At 29.6% G+C, this 17,165-nt stretch overlaps 1 protein-coding gene across 2 annotated transcripts in view; it reads left to right on the top strand.

The window, feature by feature from the left end:
• The first annotated feature begins 410 nt into the window (after window positions 1-410).
• Window positions 411-17,165, top strand: part of LOC123305272 — a 32,622-nt gene continuing 15,867 nt past the window's right edge. Inside the window, exon 1 of one of the 2 annotated variants that reach the window (XM_044886942.1) lies at window positions 411-465. In XM_044886942.1, the coding sequence (XP_044742877.1) occupies window positions 451-465 (15 nt within the window). In that variant the 5' untranslated portion in view covers window positions 411-450. Of the gene's footprint in view, window positions 466-8,205; window positions 8,422-17,165 lie in introns of those variants that run through there. The other variant, XM_044886943.1, reaches the window with a different exon arrangement.

Here is a 17,165-nt window from a genome sequence, read left to right as displayed (position 1 = left end):
ACTTTGATGTACCAACCCTAAACATAATTGACTTTTCATATTAAGGAGAAACCAGAGATTATTCATCCCATACACCAGATTCGTTGTACGAATGAATGTATTATGTTGTACCTTATTCCAAAACGTGAACACTATTTTAGAACATCCTTTACACTTGTAAACATGTACACAAGCACGACCACACTAAACACATACATATAGGATAATTTATTATTATTATTATTTGAAATACGTTGCACATGCGCAATGTATAAAAAATAATGCGCTGTATAGAATTTTTATTTCGATATTTTTCTGTGTGATATGTTTCTTCTTTTTTTCTTTTGAACCATTCAATTATTTTATAACGGTTTTTTTTTTGTTGTGTGTCTGTTTTTGTTTCTATGAATGAGTGCGCTATGATGATGTGGGTTTAAATAAAAATATGTTTAACAAGTGTTGCAGTAAAAGATGAAGATTTGTCAGGTGGGTAGATCAAATGATTAACAATATTATATGAGAAATTATAAGGATTTTTTTTAAGCGTTTGTTTTGAAATAGATAAATAGTATGTTTGCCTATGTTAAGCAATAGTATAATAGTTAATTTATCTTTAGTCTTTATAGTTTGTTTAAAATATTAGAAAGGGATATAATAAGACAATTAAGCATCTAATCATTAAATTAACCGGATTTTTATACTTTTTGGATCAAAATAACCCCATCCACCGAATTGCATCAAATTCCAAAACTATTTTTTCTTTTTTGCGTTATTCTCGATTTTTTCAAAGGGGTGTCCTTTAAAAAATTGCAAAAGATCGATAAATTTTTTTCATCTTCAATTTCGATAAACCCAGTATATAAGGTAATTTTGACCCACAATGTACAAAAATTGGGTGCATTTGATGACTGGTCTAATAGTTTTTGAGATACGGGCTAAAATCGATCCAAATACTGCGATTAAATATATAGCTTCAAAACCATTGTTTCAAATATTTCGTACAATTTGGATAAATTGATGAGATGTTGTTTCGAGGCGTTTTCAAAATCACACATTTTTCTACACTACTCTATTCGCTCCGAGCGTGAATTTCGTTTCCATGACAACGATACACTACTTTAATTATAGAATTAATGGATGCATATATAATTGTGTGGATTGCATTGAAAACTTACATTTAAAATTTAATATTCTTGTTTCACAAATTTAAATAAATAATTACGATAATTAACATTTGAAAAATAATATTTGTACAATTTGATTTCTTATTTTCACAATTTTTAATGCATTAAGTTTAATTAATTAGTGTTTTTCAATCATTTTAATTTGACAGTTTCTATATCATTAACATGTAAATAATTGCAAATTAGTCATAACAGCCCACTTTATCTCCAAAATTTTTCACTTAAAGCGCTGGCATCGATTTTATTATCCCTACCATGACTACGCACACAACGAATATGTACATATTGACCACATACACCGCGACCGCAATAAGATTCTACGAATCTTGTATCAATCATGTGAAAACATTACTTATCTCTATTTCCCATAGTTTGCGCTTCAATCCCATATAAATGGTGCTAAATTTAAATTTTGTCCGAATAGGTAGGTATCATAAAAGTCTTTATTATTTGTATATTCCTTTGTTCAATTTTCTTCATCACATCATTATGCTCCAATTCCTTTAAAATAATTCAATAAAAGAACCTCTCTTAGAAACTTTTTAAATAAATGAACATATAAAATGGGAAAAGATTTTAACGGATCATCAAAAAAATCTTTACTAAACTACAATGCTCTCTGGTAGTTTTGTTCTGTCAATACAGACACACTAGGTCTATTTATAGTTGTTCTAGCTAGATTTAAAAGACTTCACTTACTAGCTCTTGAACACGAGTTACTAAATCGTTTTAAGAATTAAAACTTCAAATATGGCGTGTAAATTAGGTCTTTCAATCTAGCTCAGAGACTCAAGCTTTAATGAAAAGTTTTATATAAATGATAAAGAATAATTTCTTGTGTCTCAAATAAAATACTGAAATAGATTGAAAAGCATTCATGTTTTCCAACACGCGAGTTTTAATCACACACTTTTGCATTGAAAAAATTTATCATATTAATTAGTAATGAACGTCATAATTAAACACTGCGTGTACAACTTTATAATTTTAATCATTTTCTTATTATATATGTAATAATATAAACTTCACAGCAGTCTTAGATCTTCGTTTTTTTTAATCGGGGCAAGAATTTGATGATTGCGCTTTCTCTCTCTAGCGTTTGGGAAATAGATTAGTTTTAAAAAAAAATTACAAATATAGTAATGGGCGGCATTTTTTGTGGAAAAATAAAAACTAATAAATAAGCACTCTTTATTATCTATTAGGTAAGCACGTTAACTTGTGTTACATAAAATTAAATATAGGAAACATATATTACCAGGCACTGACAATCAAAGCATTTCTTTAATCTTTGAGGCCCAGCATTTTTCCTCTCTAATCTTACGACAGCTTCACACAGCGTGCTTTCATCGACGCGTCTCTGCCAAAGAATATATTAGCTTATTAAAATCCGTCTCAAAGGTTGTTTTATATTCAATGGCTAGGATCGCGAGGCCAGATAGACGTTTCTGGCACATCGTTGAACGCAGGTAGATTTTAATTATTTTCAATTCGCTTCAACTTCGCTCACAGCTTCCGGATGTCGTTGGCAATGTGCAGTATATTCTTAAAGCTATACTAACATTAGGAAACACTTCTTGAAATGGCAAATATCATGTGCATTCAAGGCTTTTGAATATTTTCTTGTTAGATCGGCTCCATTTATCATCAGATCGTTGGATCCAACCAACATGGGATATGTTCATAAATTAGGGATGTGTTGAAAGACCAACTGAGTGTTTTAATCTTTTTTTTAAGCACATTATGAACTTCTCTATATCCTCGACTAAGTCTGGACTAAAAATGGCAACCGATGCGAATACTTCCCGATATTCTATAAACAGACCTTGTTTCTATTTAAACTGTAGTATGGTTTATCTGGATATTATATTATAAGTTAGTTACAATAATTTTCAATAAATCATTATGAATATTTTCAATTGACTTATCTTAAAACAATTTAAAATGCGTAACATTTGTTTAAACATTATATTTACATCTAGTTAATGTTTTTGCGTCACTCTGTATAATTCTTTTGTACTTATCATTTTTTATAATTCAATTTTTTTTTTATAATCCCAAAATAATTATCTCTAAATCAATCCTACACTTAACATTATAAACCAAATTAACCAGTGTAGGCGTCCTCTGTATTATTATTAATAACAATATAATAACTAAACTCCCCCTACATCGGAAGTAACGATTTACGTAATATATATGTTTTTTTTTTTTAAACAGTGTAAAGAGAACATTATTATAAATTACATATTAGTTACGTCACAATCATATTTAATTTATCGTTAAGTGTTTTAACTTTAGAAGAATTGTTTTTAATTTTAAAACCATAAAAGATTCCAGACTAGTAAAGATTCCTACAGTAAAAATATAGGTATTTTAATTGTTAAGAATTTTTGCTATTATATAACGATATAAAATATACAACAATAAAGACGATCGCCCACTAGCGCGTCACATAATGAAGTCAAGTTCTTCAAAGAATAGAATTTATAATTAATTGAAAGCTCGCCCACATGGAATATCGATGATTTTTTTCTTTAATAAAAGCTCATTGATGTAACAAACAGCAGAAAAAAAAATTATTTTTCGAATATTTATAAAACAGCCAAGATAAAATTCATCAAAATTTTGTTGGTATCTCCAAACTTAACGTGGAGTTCTGATGGTATATTTTTCTGATGTGACGTCATATACTTTTTCCGATCTCTCTGTCGAATATCTGTCAAATTAGTAATTCAAAATACTTATATCATCCTTATTTCTTGGCCGACTTTAACTTTAATTTCCAGATAAATTAGGCTCATTTAGTTGTCTTCGTCTCTCTTATACGCCTACAATTTCTACTCCTTTCATTGCGACAAAGAATTCACTTCTTGCGTTTCGTATGTCTATACAGGTCTATGTTCTTATCTCTACTGTTTACACCCTCCTCTACATTTCAGATTTAAATCAGTAGAGGTCAGATCTTAGATCATTAAGTACACAGACTGAGCATCGCATATCTTTCCGTACAGTGAGAGAAATGTTAACATCTGAGGTAATTGCTTGAGTCAGTTAGGGACATTTATCAAAAAATACGCATTTCATATAGGGACATTCATCAAAAAAACATACAATGAATGTCAAATTTTCATATCACAAAATGTTTTACATAAAACATCGTGATTTCACTGAACTTTTTCGCTTTTTGACTAAAAAAAAATACTTATCAAATATCACTTAACATTGTTTTTTATGAATTTAAAATGACAAGTATGACAACAACATTTTGTTTTGATATTTCATGCACCGCCGCCATGATATATTTAACCCAAGCAATTACCTCAGATGTTGGCACACTTTAAATCGTTTGACGCTCAGGCCATGTACTTTATGGTCTAAGGAAAAGAACAATATCTTGGAGTCGCTAATTTGATAAATCTTGTAACTGAAATAACGTCGAGTATCTTGAAAAAATGACACAAGTTAGATGGGGCAATTACGTAAATTTGGCGCAAATTAAAACATCATTCCTATTTATTTTCTTGCAAACTTAAAAGTATTCATTTAAGTTACCACTGCATCACCACAGTGCACCGATCTTCCCCTATGAAATTCAAATACTGAAAAGTGTGACGCATATATACAATATAGACTTATTTTGATACTTTCTTTTTGAATATTAAAATAAACTACAACACACATTTTTTATGAACATGACTGTAAAATATTAATGTACACCATTTTTTGAAAACTTCACTAGAATAGATTATAAAATACTCTCTCTAACTGTACTTAGTTTTTCCACGATGCGATGACTAAATATTAATTACTTCGAAGATAAAATACACTTATAAACACATTTATAGAGTGCTTCTTCCTACTTCAATGGCCAAAAATACATATTGATTGATAAAAAAGAAAATTTGAAAAATTTTCTTGTCAGTTTTAGCATGGGGATTCAATTAATCTAATAGTTAACGCAGACAGTATTCAGAGTAAGTATATTATAAACCAGGTTCACATAGCGGCATTGCGTTCGAAAAAATCGAAATATATTGATTAAATTTTTCCATCGTTTGTTAATTATAAGGGTTGTTTCTGTAAACCTTCTTCGTAATTGCGTTATTTAGTCTTTGGAAAATCGCTCTATAACTTTGAAATTAATTCATTGTTTGTGAATTTATTAAGTTATTGGGAAAATGTTTCGATCAAAAGTTGTGTAGAAGATTCCTAGATTCCATTGTGTATATAACACACAAGCTGAACAGCGATAAGTATAAACATACACCAATATATTCGAGAAAGAACATTGCATACTTTAATCTGGTTGTTCGTTGGAATTAACAGCAATATATGAATTTTATCTTAATAATTTTGGATTCGCTCGAACAGTCTAATACTGTACTAATACAACACTGTGTATTTGTAATAAATTGTTATAGACAGTATCACGAAGAGTGTATCCACTTCCTGTTATAGTAGGTATGTTCGCAATATACATATTATACTACATTTACAGAGCTGAACAGTGTCAATAAATAATATTCCACATGTAGATATTACGTTTTAAAAAGATTCATCGAATTTGTCCTTGCCCACTCAGTGTATAAATATCATTAAAAACTATATGGTTTATTTTGCAAAAATTGTGAAAATATATATTTTAAATTTTTTCCTGAGTTGGTGTAAATTTGACAGTGAATGCGATGAAAATGAAAGATTCGTCTTGGATTGAAAGAAATGCAAAAAAACACTGCTTTCAACAGAACTTTCGAAAACCATATTACGGCTAATGCACATTATCATACTTTTTCACACAAATGAATCTATTTCCCTCTCTAACCGTAATCTTTGTCTGTAGTCTCCAGAATGGAACGAACTTACCGTATTCGGTAAAATTTGTGCAGCTTTAGAGATGATGAGAATACAGAGCTGCTTTTATGTCTTATTATCTATTCTTACTCCAGATACTAAGATTCTTACTCTTGATATCTGCTTTAGTATCTAGAGTGGGAATAGATGATACCCATATTTGGCAATATACTAGATCAAGGTAGTTTTCTTTTGCCTCCAAAATGATCCATTCTCATTTTCTAGAGATCCTTATCGAGTTTTCTCCAATCAATAAGGCTTTTCGTTTTTCATTTTCAATTAATATTTGTGTTCTAACTCTCGTTTAGATGAGACATTTTAATCATTGCTAAAGCTTCTATATGTTATCTTCCACTACATTAATGATGGCATTTCTCGAATCATCCAAAGATGGTTTTTGAATAAACGACAACTTAGAAGACATTCTATTTTTCTGAAAAAAAAGTGTTTGTTCAAACGCCTAACTAAAGACTAATACTTCCCATTAAATTTATTTATGTATTGAAGGACCAAGGAAAATAAAAGAAAAGTGAACAGGTACCGAAGAATGTGTTTTAATTTCAGCAATAATAAAGTTTCTCAGAGGAAAGCGTTCATCTATATGCTTCTATCAAGCTTGGCGCACGCAACATTCTTTTTTTCGTATTTTCCACTTGTAAACAATTCATTGAAAGAGAATTTGATGTTCTTAAGAGCATTTTTCAAAGTCCAGAACCTCTGTATCTTGGAAATTCTCAATTGATTTTGTATCAACTCTTCTAAACACTGTAATGACACTAAATAAATTATAGTCTCATTATACCAAACCATAAGTGGGAGTGGATATAAAGTTAAATACACTAAAAAAGAAAAAAAAAGAAAATTCAATTAATAATGTCGTTAAAAACGACTCCATTCGAAAATATACGCAAAATTAGCAAAACTATAAATCGCATAATACAAAATTCAAACTATATCGCAAAACTAGTAGATACTTGTATGTTTATAAGTAGCAAGTAAAAACAGGCATATTATTATAAATGTGTAGATATGAGGGGTGTATCAGTAAATTCCGTAATGTCTGCTGACTGCCAGCTTGCTTATTCTCTACGTCATGAAGCTACTAAACATTGCTTGCCGGAGAAAGGCAGTCAAAAGCTGAATTTACTTACCATACACAGTATAAAGCTATTGTATAGAACGATTATATTTTATCTTACATACTTATCACATATTTGCTTATTTCTAATAATTTGATTGATATGATAACATAACCTGCAATTCAAGCTCAACTCGAATGAAAATCATATTATTAATTATTCAAAATAACTTCTTATTATGCGAAAATTGGCAAAGAAATATTACTATTTTTCAACAAAACACGATCATAATAAGTAATGGCTTTATATTTGAGTTACCAACATATAGATATTATATTATTTGTATATGTATAATGTCAAATAACTGCGCATGCGTTACATATGAAAACAAGGACAAGCAGATGACGTGATTACCTCACTCATTCTTACATATGTTGTAATGTTGATTTGCCGCTCACAATCATATTGTGAAAACACTTATAAACAAATACTAGACAGAGATATACACATCTTCTACTACACAATCTGTATAAGTCTGTTTCATGTTAATATTGAATATTATTCCTTTCCATTGAATTTTTTACATAATTTACTCCATGGATAACAAAGACACCAATATGCCCGTACCTACAATATTGTATCTGTTGTTCTTGTTTATGAATTTCGACTAAAAATATAATATTTTGAATATTGCGTCAACATTAGTAAGGTTTACAACAAGCAAGGCTATATGCGCTGCTCTGCTCTGCTTGCGATATGGCTGTCCCTTGTGCTTGGTTGTATGTTTTGTGTCCGACCCAGTGTAGTAACACACACTGAAATGTTCACAGATGAAGCAGGTGCGTTGAACTATTTGTGCTGAATAATTTTTTTTTGAAAAAATAAAATTATTTAAAAAAACATGCGAGACAATACTTAAAAATATTTTTTAAAACTAAAGTGAACAATGTAAAAAAAGTTAATATACTAAATAATTTTTTATAAAAAAATTAAAGAATTGTTATAAATTTTGAGTGAAAAATTAAAATAAAAATTTTCTTTTGAGAACAGTTTTTTTTTTGAACAAAATTGTAATTGTTGATTTGAGTGTCATAAAGTTTATTAATTCACACTCAGTGCAGGCATGTTTTGTGTTCTCATACATTAGAGACGATATTTGTTATCTTTTGTTAAAATTCTATTAAATATAGTGTATAAAACTGAGATAGATATATACAATCATAAAAAAAACTATATATTAGTGATTCGAAAAAGAAGAAAAACAAAAAACTGTTGAATTTGTAAATACGGAGAAAACACTTGGAAAACCTGACATTGTTTTACTGGTAATTATAAACAATTTATGTATTTGGCTGATGAAAAATAAGTAAAATTTTATTTAATGCCAAAATTGTTTTGTAACTAAGAGACATATATACACATACAGCAAAAATAGTCGTTATCTTTTTCTTATAAATATCACATATAAAATAAACGAATAGTGACGTCACACAGTAAAATTTATAACGTCAAATATTTGAATGTATTCTATACGAAGTATGTAAAAAGTATTTTAATAATACACTAATTAGAGACTACAAAAACGACTTAACTAATATTTGGTTATCTTATTGTGGGTACCCACAGTGTAAACGTTCACTTTACATCTCTGTTTGAATTATTTTAAAAATAGATCAAGCCATAAATGAATCAACTTATTAATTTTAACGTCATCTTTCAAATATTTAATTTTAAAAAGAGATTAGTGAATTTTTTTTAGAGGACGTTCTATGCGAATATAAAAGTTAATTTTTGTTTTTTGGGGTAAGTTCATGCTTACTTTTATTTTATCTTTAACAAGAAAAAGATAACCTTAAAGATTTTATTCTACTCTGTGATGACTTTTCCATTGAATGGATTCTCAAGGAAAATCCATACTTGTCATATTAAGTGATGTGGGTGTGGTTAAGTTATATATGCGCACACTTAACAAACTTAACCGTCACTTAAAGAAGCTCTTAGTCATTTTATATATAACCAACCATATGGCCAGGAATCAATCATCTTCAAGTAATTTGTTTTTAAACATAAACTTATTTTACATTGAATTTTACTTTTTTCTTTTAAATTCTTATTTATTTGTTAAACGGATACAACAAATGCCGGGAAATGGTGAGGCTGCATTTATTTAATAATATATAATATGGCTGGCTAATAAGATTCCATTTCTAATCAATTTTATTGCAATATCGGAACTTGTTTTTAAAATTAATAAATAAATTCTATTAAAGTTTGATTGTCATTTTATATATAAAGTGTACTCACATTGTAGAATTAATTGAAATTTATAGATTGGTAAAGAAAAGTTTTCAAATGTGTTTGATTTTATAGTTGAAACAGAACGACACTTTGTTAATCTATTCTTTACCTTTTGATGATGAATGAAATATTTAGCTCTAGATATTTGCAAGACTAAATGTTTCCATCAATCTAAATAATATATTTACACTCTTGCTATTAATTTAGGTTATACACAAATTGGTATCAATCCAGGTTTCAATATATAAGCTAAAATACGTTGTCGATAACTGTGGCATGCAGGAGAATGGAACAGTCACAGCAGGAGCAGTATCAAATGTTTCTTGAGTTGATGCCTATAAATACTTTGAGAGAATGAATGCATCTAATCCACCTTGTTCATTAGACTGGACATCTTAGACCATGCAAACGCACTTAGATAATAAGTGTAGAGTACAAACCTAACAAGAGCGTAGTTATAAAGTAGAGTGTCTTTACTGCTACAGTACAAAATTTGAGAATTCCACATCTTCATTGATCCCACATGTAATGCATGTACGGCGTTTCCCACATGTAAGGATAAAAAATATCCACTCACATATTTTCACGTAAAAACTAACACTTCAAATAAAACTATTCGTCTTGGTAGAAGTTACTGGAATATTTCTGGCTACAATACAATCCACTAGCTTTACTTGTTTCCAAAAACACATAGAAAATGTTATCAGTAGAACTATCTCCTTAAATTAAGCCGAGCTACTCGGAGAATATAAAATACTTTAAAGACGAAGACAAACAGAAAGTGATGGTATGTTGTATTGAACAGTCCATTTAGGTACCTGAACAGTAGCATGAACTTGGATCACAGTTGGCTTAAAGACGCTGACATATAGATGAACTGTTGTCCATGCGGGCTTTTGTACAAATACTCTGTGTGCTGATCATTTTCATCATCATCGTTCTTAGTTTGGTATTAGCCTCTAAAATAAAAGAAAGGTAAAATGGCTCTTTAAGAAATTGGTGGACAACGTTTACTCTTCAGAGCATCTCAGCTCTCCAGGTAAAAATGTATACTCTCAGTGAATATCATTCATCTCACTTCGGAATATACCTCTTTTTGCTAAAAATCACTCAGAGTCGAAGTCTGCCCAGCAATGCTTTACGATCACAATGTAAACGATACCTTAATCACTTTAGTGTTACGGCTATTTCTACGAGGATTAAATTATACATGTTTATTAGTAGTCCTCATTGATCACAAACTCATCACCTATACGACAAAGTACTTATTGGTTAGAGCTAGACTAAATGAAACAAGATAGTAATACTAAAAATACCTACACGAGAGTGAGACATCTTTGATAAATTGACTAAAAGAATTAAATAAAAAAGCACAACTTTTTAATAAATTGTAAAAAAAAAAAACATCCAATATCGGTTATAGTTTGGTGATTTGAATTTAAATCGCGCGCATAGAAGTGCTGTGTTTTATATTATGTTGTAGATATGTACGATACCTTTACTTACATATATATTATATATATTTATTTCTTTTCTTTTTTGTTCAATAACAGGTTTTTTGTTGCAGTTTTATTATTATTATTTTTTGTATATGAGAAAGGGGAAAGAATTATTTAAAAGATTTACCTGCATTGTGTAAATATTTTTTAACTGCCCTCGTCTTACAAACTCTGTATGATGATTTCTATTTTAAACTAGCTATAGTTGACCTGTGTTGTGTGTGTGGTAGTTACGCTTGTCTTCTATTCGCGCTTGTTTCTATTTAGTCTCGCTAAGTTTTCTCTTGTCATTTTTTTTTTCGTTTGTTATCGACAGGGATTATACTTAATTATCTCGATATTAAGAGGTTTTTATCATTAAACGTTTAACCTAAGTAAACCTCTGAGGTGGGAAAAAAGACACATTTACATTTGCATTATCTTTAAAGGCAATAATTTTGGCTATGCTTCTAAATCTCCATCGGATTGAAATATAGGCAATAAAAAAATTAAGGCTTCCCTATTGAATGGAAGTAGCATTTACTACTTTCTTTTTAACTATTTATGCATTTAATTGGTTTTCCATCTATTAATAATAGTAAGTGAGGTAGCCTATAAGGTTATACCTTTCTAACAGAGGAGGCAACCTTAGTAACAATGAATTGGTGTTTATCAATTTACAAAAATAATTAAATAATTTTTATTGATTAGATCTATTAATCAGTTAAAAAATGTTAGTAACAGGTGATTTCCAAGAATTGGATCTTCCATCGACCAAGCAACAGAAGGCTGTACTCTCCACAAACACTTCAACTTGCTTTCAAGAACCAATTGACGCAAAAACTGAAGCTTAATGTGCAAGAATGAAATTAAAATATGAGGAGATTTAACGCTTATCAACTTTAGATTGATTTCTAGTGCAGACTCTACGCAAATAAACTGCACCTCAATTTAGATTCAAGGCACGCAATTATTAAGTGTGATTAAGAATTGGTATGGACGTCTGTAAAACCAATCTTTGTCAATATGGTAAGATCTGAATGGAAATATCATAAAGCATGGAAATAAAAATATCAAAGAGTAGATATCTATCTGTGCAGGAAGATACCGTCATATTTTTCTCTACTTTACTATCTATAAGTAAAATGCAAGATGCAAGATTCTAGACCAAAACCAAGAATCCTCTGTGCCCTCCTTGAGAATGGCCTGTCACTCGAAGACGAGATGCCTTCGGGTAGGAGGCACTAATAAATAAAATCGGATGAAGTTAAAGGATTTTGATTTGGAGCATCTGAAGTATCAATCTTGATGAACATTTGAGAATTATTACTGCTCATAGATTAATGTTAAATCATATTATAAATCCTAGGATACTTATGATTAAACTCTAAATAAATATTATTGGTAAAAATCGTAATAAATCAGTGTTTTGAGTACATATAGAATAATTATGAAGCGCAATTTATAAAGTTTGGTATCAGAAGAATTTAGAATTTAATAATGCGTTTCCAGTAAATAATAATTCTGCAGTAGAATCTTAATTTTGAAATACCAATTTTCTACAAAATGCTATTACTTTAGTAGGTAAAATATCTTATAAGTATTATATTGCATTCACAAAGACGAAAGATATGTATAATATGTAATTTTGTATTAAATTTGAGTATATTTCATACAAAATTTCACTTTAGTAAAATGTTGTTATCGTCATCTTTGTTTAATTGCCAAAGCAAAATTTCAAATTTAATTGTATAACAGTGTTCTGTTAGGTGGAATGTAACATTCTTTTGTTTGTTATGTTTAAAATGTGACGCGAACGATATTATAAAATGTATAGTATAATATATCTTTTTCTTGTCTTGACGGATTTGTGATGGAGTCAATCGTTACTGTCAGCACTCGTCAAAAACGACAATTGTTTTATCTGATTTGCATATTCTTAAGCTGAACTGAGCTAAGTCGTTATTCATCTTTGGTTTTCTTTTACTTTATATTAAATAAGTGAGTAATATACGCTATTTCTATCGATGCTTTTTTGGCCACCATTCTTAAAATAGTAATGGATGACTGCAATCAATTATTAATACATTCATTTTTTTTTTTTTGTTATAATACCACTAATCGTCTAGAAGAATGAGGACAATGAATTCAATTTTAAAATCATGGAAATTTATTAGAATTGGATGCCAATTACCTTGATGGAAGTTTATTGCCAATTTATGATTTATGTCATCAAAATAAAAAAAGTTATGGTGGTTATAAACGCCCGCATTATTATCACACTTTATAAATTATAATATCAGGACACTTTTACCATACTAATTCTGGCAAAAGTGAAATATGATTTAAGATTGGCTAAAAGTCTCAATAAGTACTATAAAAGATAAAAAAGTTTATCTTAAAGTGAATGTATAATTCATTTTTATTAGTACAAAAAATATTTTGTGTTGAGATTCCAGGAGAAAGATTCACTTTAAGCATCCTTGAATTCTATTTTACTAGTTGTGCATAGCTCAGTGGCCGAGTGAATAAAGGCGCTATCGCCTTTAATCGTTTGATTTACTACTGACTGGGAAGTTGCGTGTTCGAATCCACCCAGCGGCAGTCTGATCAATTATAATTAATGGGGTGGTATATTGATCACTGCTGAGAATGAAGTAACCGTCTCCACCCATATCATATATTTGATTGTATGTGGATGGCCTCTGTTATAGATGGATGTGTGAAAAACTGAGGTTAAACTCCATTATTGTTATAAGAGCATTGTTACATCTATAATTGAGCAATGCCAGTTGTCTCAACAGTTGCAAATTGGTATAAAAGATAGACCATCTATTCCTCTTACATTGACACCTTCTGCAATTGTCATGGTGCAGAGGTATGTTTGTCTAAAGTATATCTAAAGGTATGTCTAAAGTATATTCCAGCCAGTGTTGTATGTTGGCTGTTGCTAAATTGCTAATAAAGGGTCTTTGAAGGGAAATAATATCTTCAGAACATCTTCGATTATTTTTCTAAATAATCTAGATACAAGATAGAATCAGACAATAAAATTTGTGAAGTGCTTTTAGTATGGCCAATAATATTCTAAAATGCATATTACACCATTCACTTTGCTTGATTCTATTCAAGAGTCAACCATTTCTTTGTTATACATGTTAGCACATTTTTAGCTCATATTTTCCAATACTTTTAATAGTACACACATATATTTTACTTGTAATTATTTTATACCGTTACGTAACAAAAAAAAAAACCTATTTATAAACTTGTTTTAATAAACAATATATATCTATTTTGTGCTCAGTGCTTATTCACTTGCTCGTAGTACCTACTTAGAGAATAATAATATGGTAGACTGTTTTACCTTGGATCACAATTCACAACATACTAAATCGGTAACAAATTTATTTTTTTGATTAATATGTGAATAATGGAACAAAGCCATAGTTTGACCATGGATCACATCAAAGTATACCTTGAAGCACTCACACAGATTTTATTTTAGGGAGTTTTTTTTTCAACGTGGCAGTTTTAGGGAGTTTTTCTTATGGTCAGCTCTTCTATGAACGGCCAGTAACAGTTTCAAATAATAAGTTCATTGATTCTTGAGATGTCGAGTATACGACATGCTGACATATGGTATAAATAAAAATGACTGTAGCATTAAGTATCTTAGCTTCTTAGTACACGATGCATTTGATCCTTATGAGTAAAATTGCAATAAGATTGCAATTTGCAAATGTGATTTTTATTTTAATTGACAAGAAAAGTAGATGAACAACCAACCATTCTCTCAGTTGCTTGCCCTCGATTAGGTAAAGTTTATATCTAAAAGATAGCAATATTTTTAAGAAACTGGAGAGTGCTCTACGATACGCCACCATCAAAGGTACAACACTTCATCCTATTAATAATAATATAGCTAAGGCAATAATAATAACAATGTTATTTTGCTATAAAATGTTATATTGTTACTTAGGTATATTTTCATGTTCAATAGATTCAAAATTGTGTGGTAACCCACCATCTAAAATTGTGAGATGAATATTACCTCATATATTTGTTTCACTAAAATTTAATAAAAATCTATTTTCAAATTGTGTGGGTTCGTATAGTACTGATTTTGACAGACAGATTTCATTTTAATAGAAAACAAATCCGCGATTAATAATGGTTGCAAAATTAAAATCGATGTTGGAGAACTGAAATATAAGAAGAATAGAAAAATTGAGAAGATGAATCACGCGACCCTCTGTAGCCAAAAGAGGTCCAAAGTTACGCCAAAACTTCCTTTAAAATTCGATGGCCAATTTTGAAAAGAATTAGCGCTAAAATGGTGCGAGAGATTTCTTTAAACAGTTTTTGATCATCTAATAAGAAAATTATACTTTTCGATTTGAGACAAATTTGTAGGCTATTTTAAAATAAAGTCTTGTTCAAACATTAAACCGGTCATAACTTGAAAAAAATCAACATTGCCAAAAAAATGACTGAAAATGATTAAGTAAAATGACTGAAAATGGACTTCAACCTTAGAAAAGACGGAATAAAAGCCATCCGCTACGGGAAGTGGTTTGACATTTAGAGTTAAGTATATTCCACCGCCTAAAATATCGAGAATGTATCAAATAAACAGAACATTGTTATTAAATATCACAATACTCGAAATAAAAATTTTATTTAGAGTATTGTGGTACTTTTTTGCTAAAGTTCTTTATAGATATTTCAAATATTGTAAATTTTAGTTTGAAGTATGTTAAATGCTTTCCTGTCGACAATTTATCGTAGGTATATGAATATCCTGCATATAATAAAATTTTCTAGAAATATCAGGAAATAATTATTGATTTTGAAAAACAAATAATATCTACTTGTATTAATATATGGTCAAAATATTTTCGAAAATTTTATTGTAAACTAATCAATAAAATGTTTATAAATTCCTTTTTAACTGATTCACACGAATTATTTGCTGATATAAGTATAAAATGCATTTTATATATGAAGAATATTTTATAAATATATTGAGTGATATTTTAAAAAAAAGTTAGCTATTAAAGTTGCTTGAAAATAATACGAAAGATAATTGAATTTAAGGGCCTACACATATGGATGTGACATTGAAGCTGTAAACTAATTTCCAACTAGTTGCAAGCTCGTTTTTACCACCAAAATACAGCCAAACGAATTTAAAATTTACAATGAAATTCCTAAAGAAATAGTGACGGGAACCAGTCTCCAAACTGGTTTAGAACGTAAAAATCTTAAAGGAATCTTTAAGATTTTGAACTAGCAGCATTAATGATTTGAAGAACGATACTGTGACCAAACTTTGTACGGGGTGGTCCAAGTATTGATAATTCATTCAAAATTGAAATAACTTTGTTCTTAAATAAATTTAAATATTTTTTTTTACACATGTCCAACTAGACAAATTTAACGATAGCCCAAAAACTTAATTTAGCTCTTTTGTTCTGCATTATCATCTATTGCTATTTGCAAGCTAATTATTGGGGGTATCCCTTCCGAATTGTATATTATTAGGAGTATACACTGGTCAAAATCTTGGTATATACAGGGTGGCCATTTTAATCTATAATGGGTAATAGCTCGTTTTGTAGTTAATCAATCAAAAAATTTTAAACAAAGTTACAGAATTCGATGTTCTGACATCAAATTGGATCTAGTTTATCGGGTTTCTTTAACAGCCAATTTAGATCTCAAACGGTAAGAGATAGAATTACACTTTAATTTAGAAAGTTGATCAAACAAACATTTTTAATCTAAACTATTTTTTCGTTAATCGTCAGCATTTGTCAGAACTACCGAAAAATATTTTAGCCAAAAGTCGTCGAAGACAATAGAGGACATTCGCCTGTGTCCATGATTTTGACCTACAATTTTCGATAAACTTTAAGCGCATTTTCTTTCGGTAAAATGCCAATCATTGTCGATAAAATTTTAGCAATGAAGTCGTATTTTTTTTTGCTCTTGAGTTTAGTGATAATCAGCAAGAACAAAACTAGTCCTATTTGATTGCCCTTATCTTACACACTTACATTTGCATTTTGCTCTTTCTCTAACATATTGGAAGGCCAAACAAGACTTGTAAGATCAAAACCAATGAGTCAAGCAAAGATGCTTTAAACCTATGAAGTGAGTATATTTAACAAAGATACTCAAATACAATCTTGGTTCAGCTTAGCCACACATTTCAAGATGCGCGATTCAATTCTTACGATAATAAAATAATGTATACAGCATAGCCTATGGTATAATTTCAGTGAAAG

This window comes from Chrysoperla carnea, chromosome 1 (assembly GCF_905475395.1).
Source record: "Chrysoperla carnea chromosome 1, inChrCarn1.1, whole genome shotgun sequence".
Lineage (NCBI taxonomy): Eukaryota > Metazoa > Arthropoda > Insecta > Neuroptera > Chrysopidae > Chrysoperla > Chrysoperla carnea.
The sequence above is the reverse complement of the archived record's forward strand: the minus strand, read 5'-3'. Positions and strand labels throughout refer to the sequence as shown.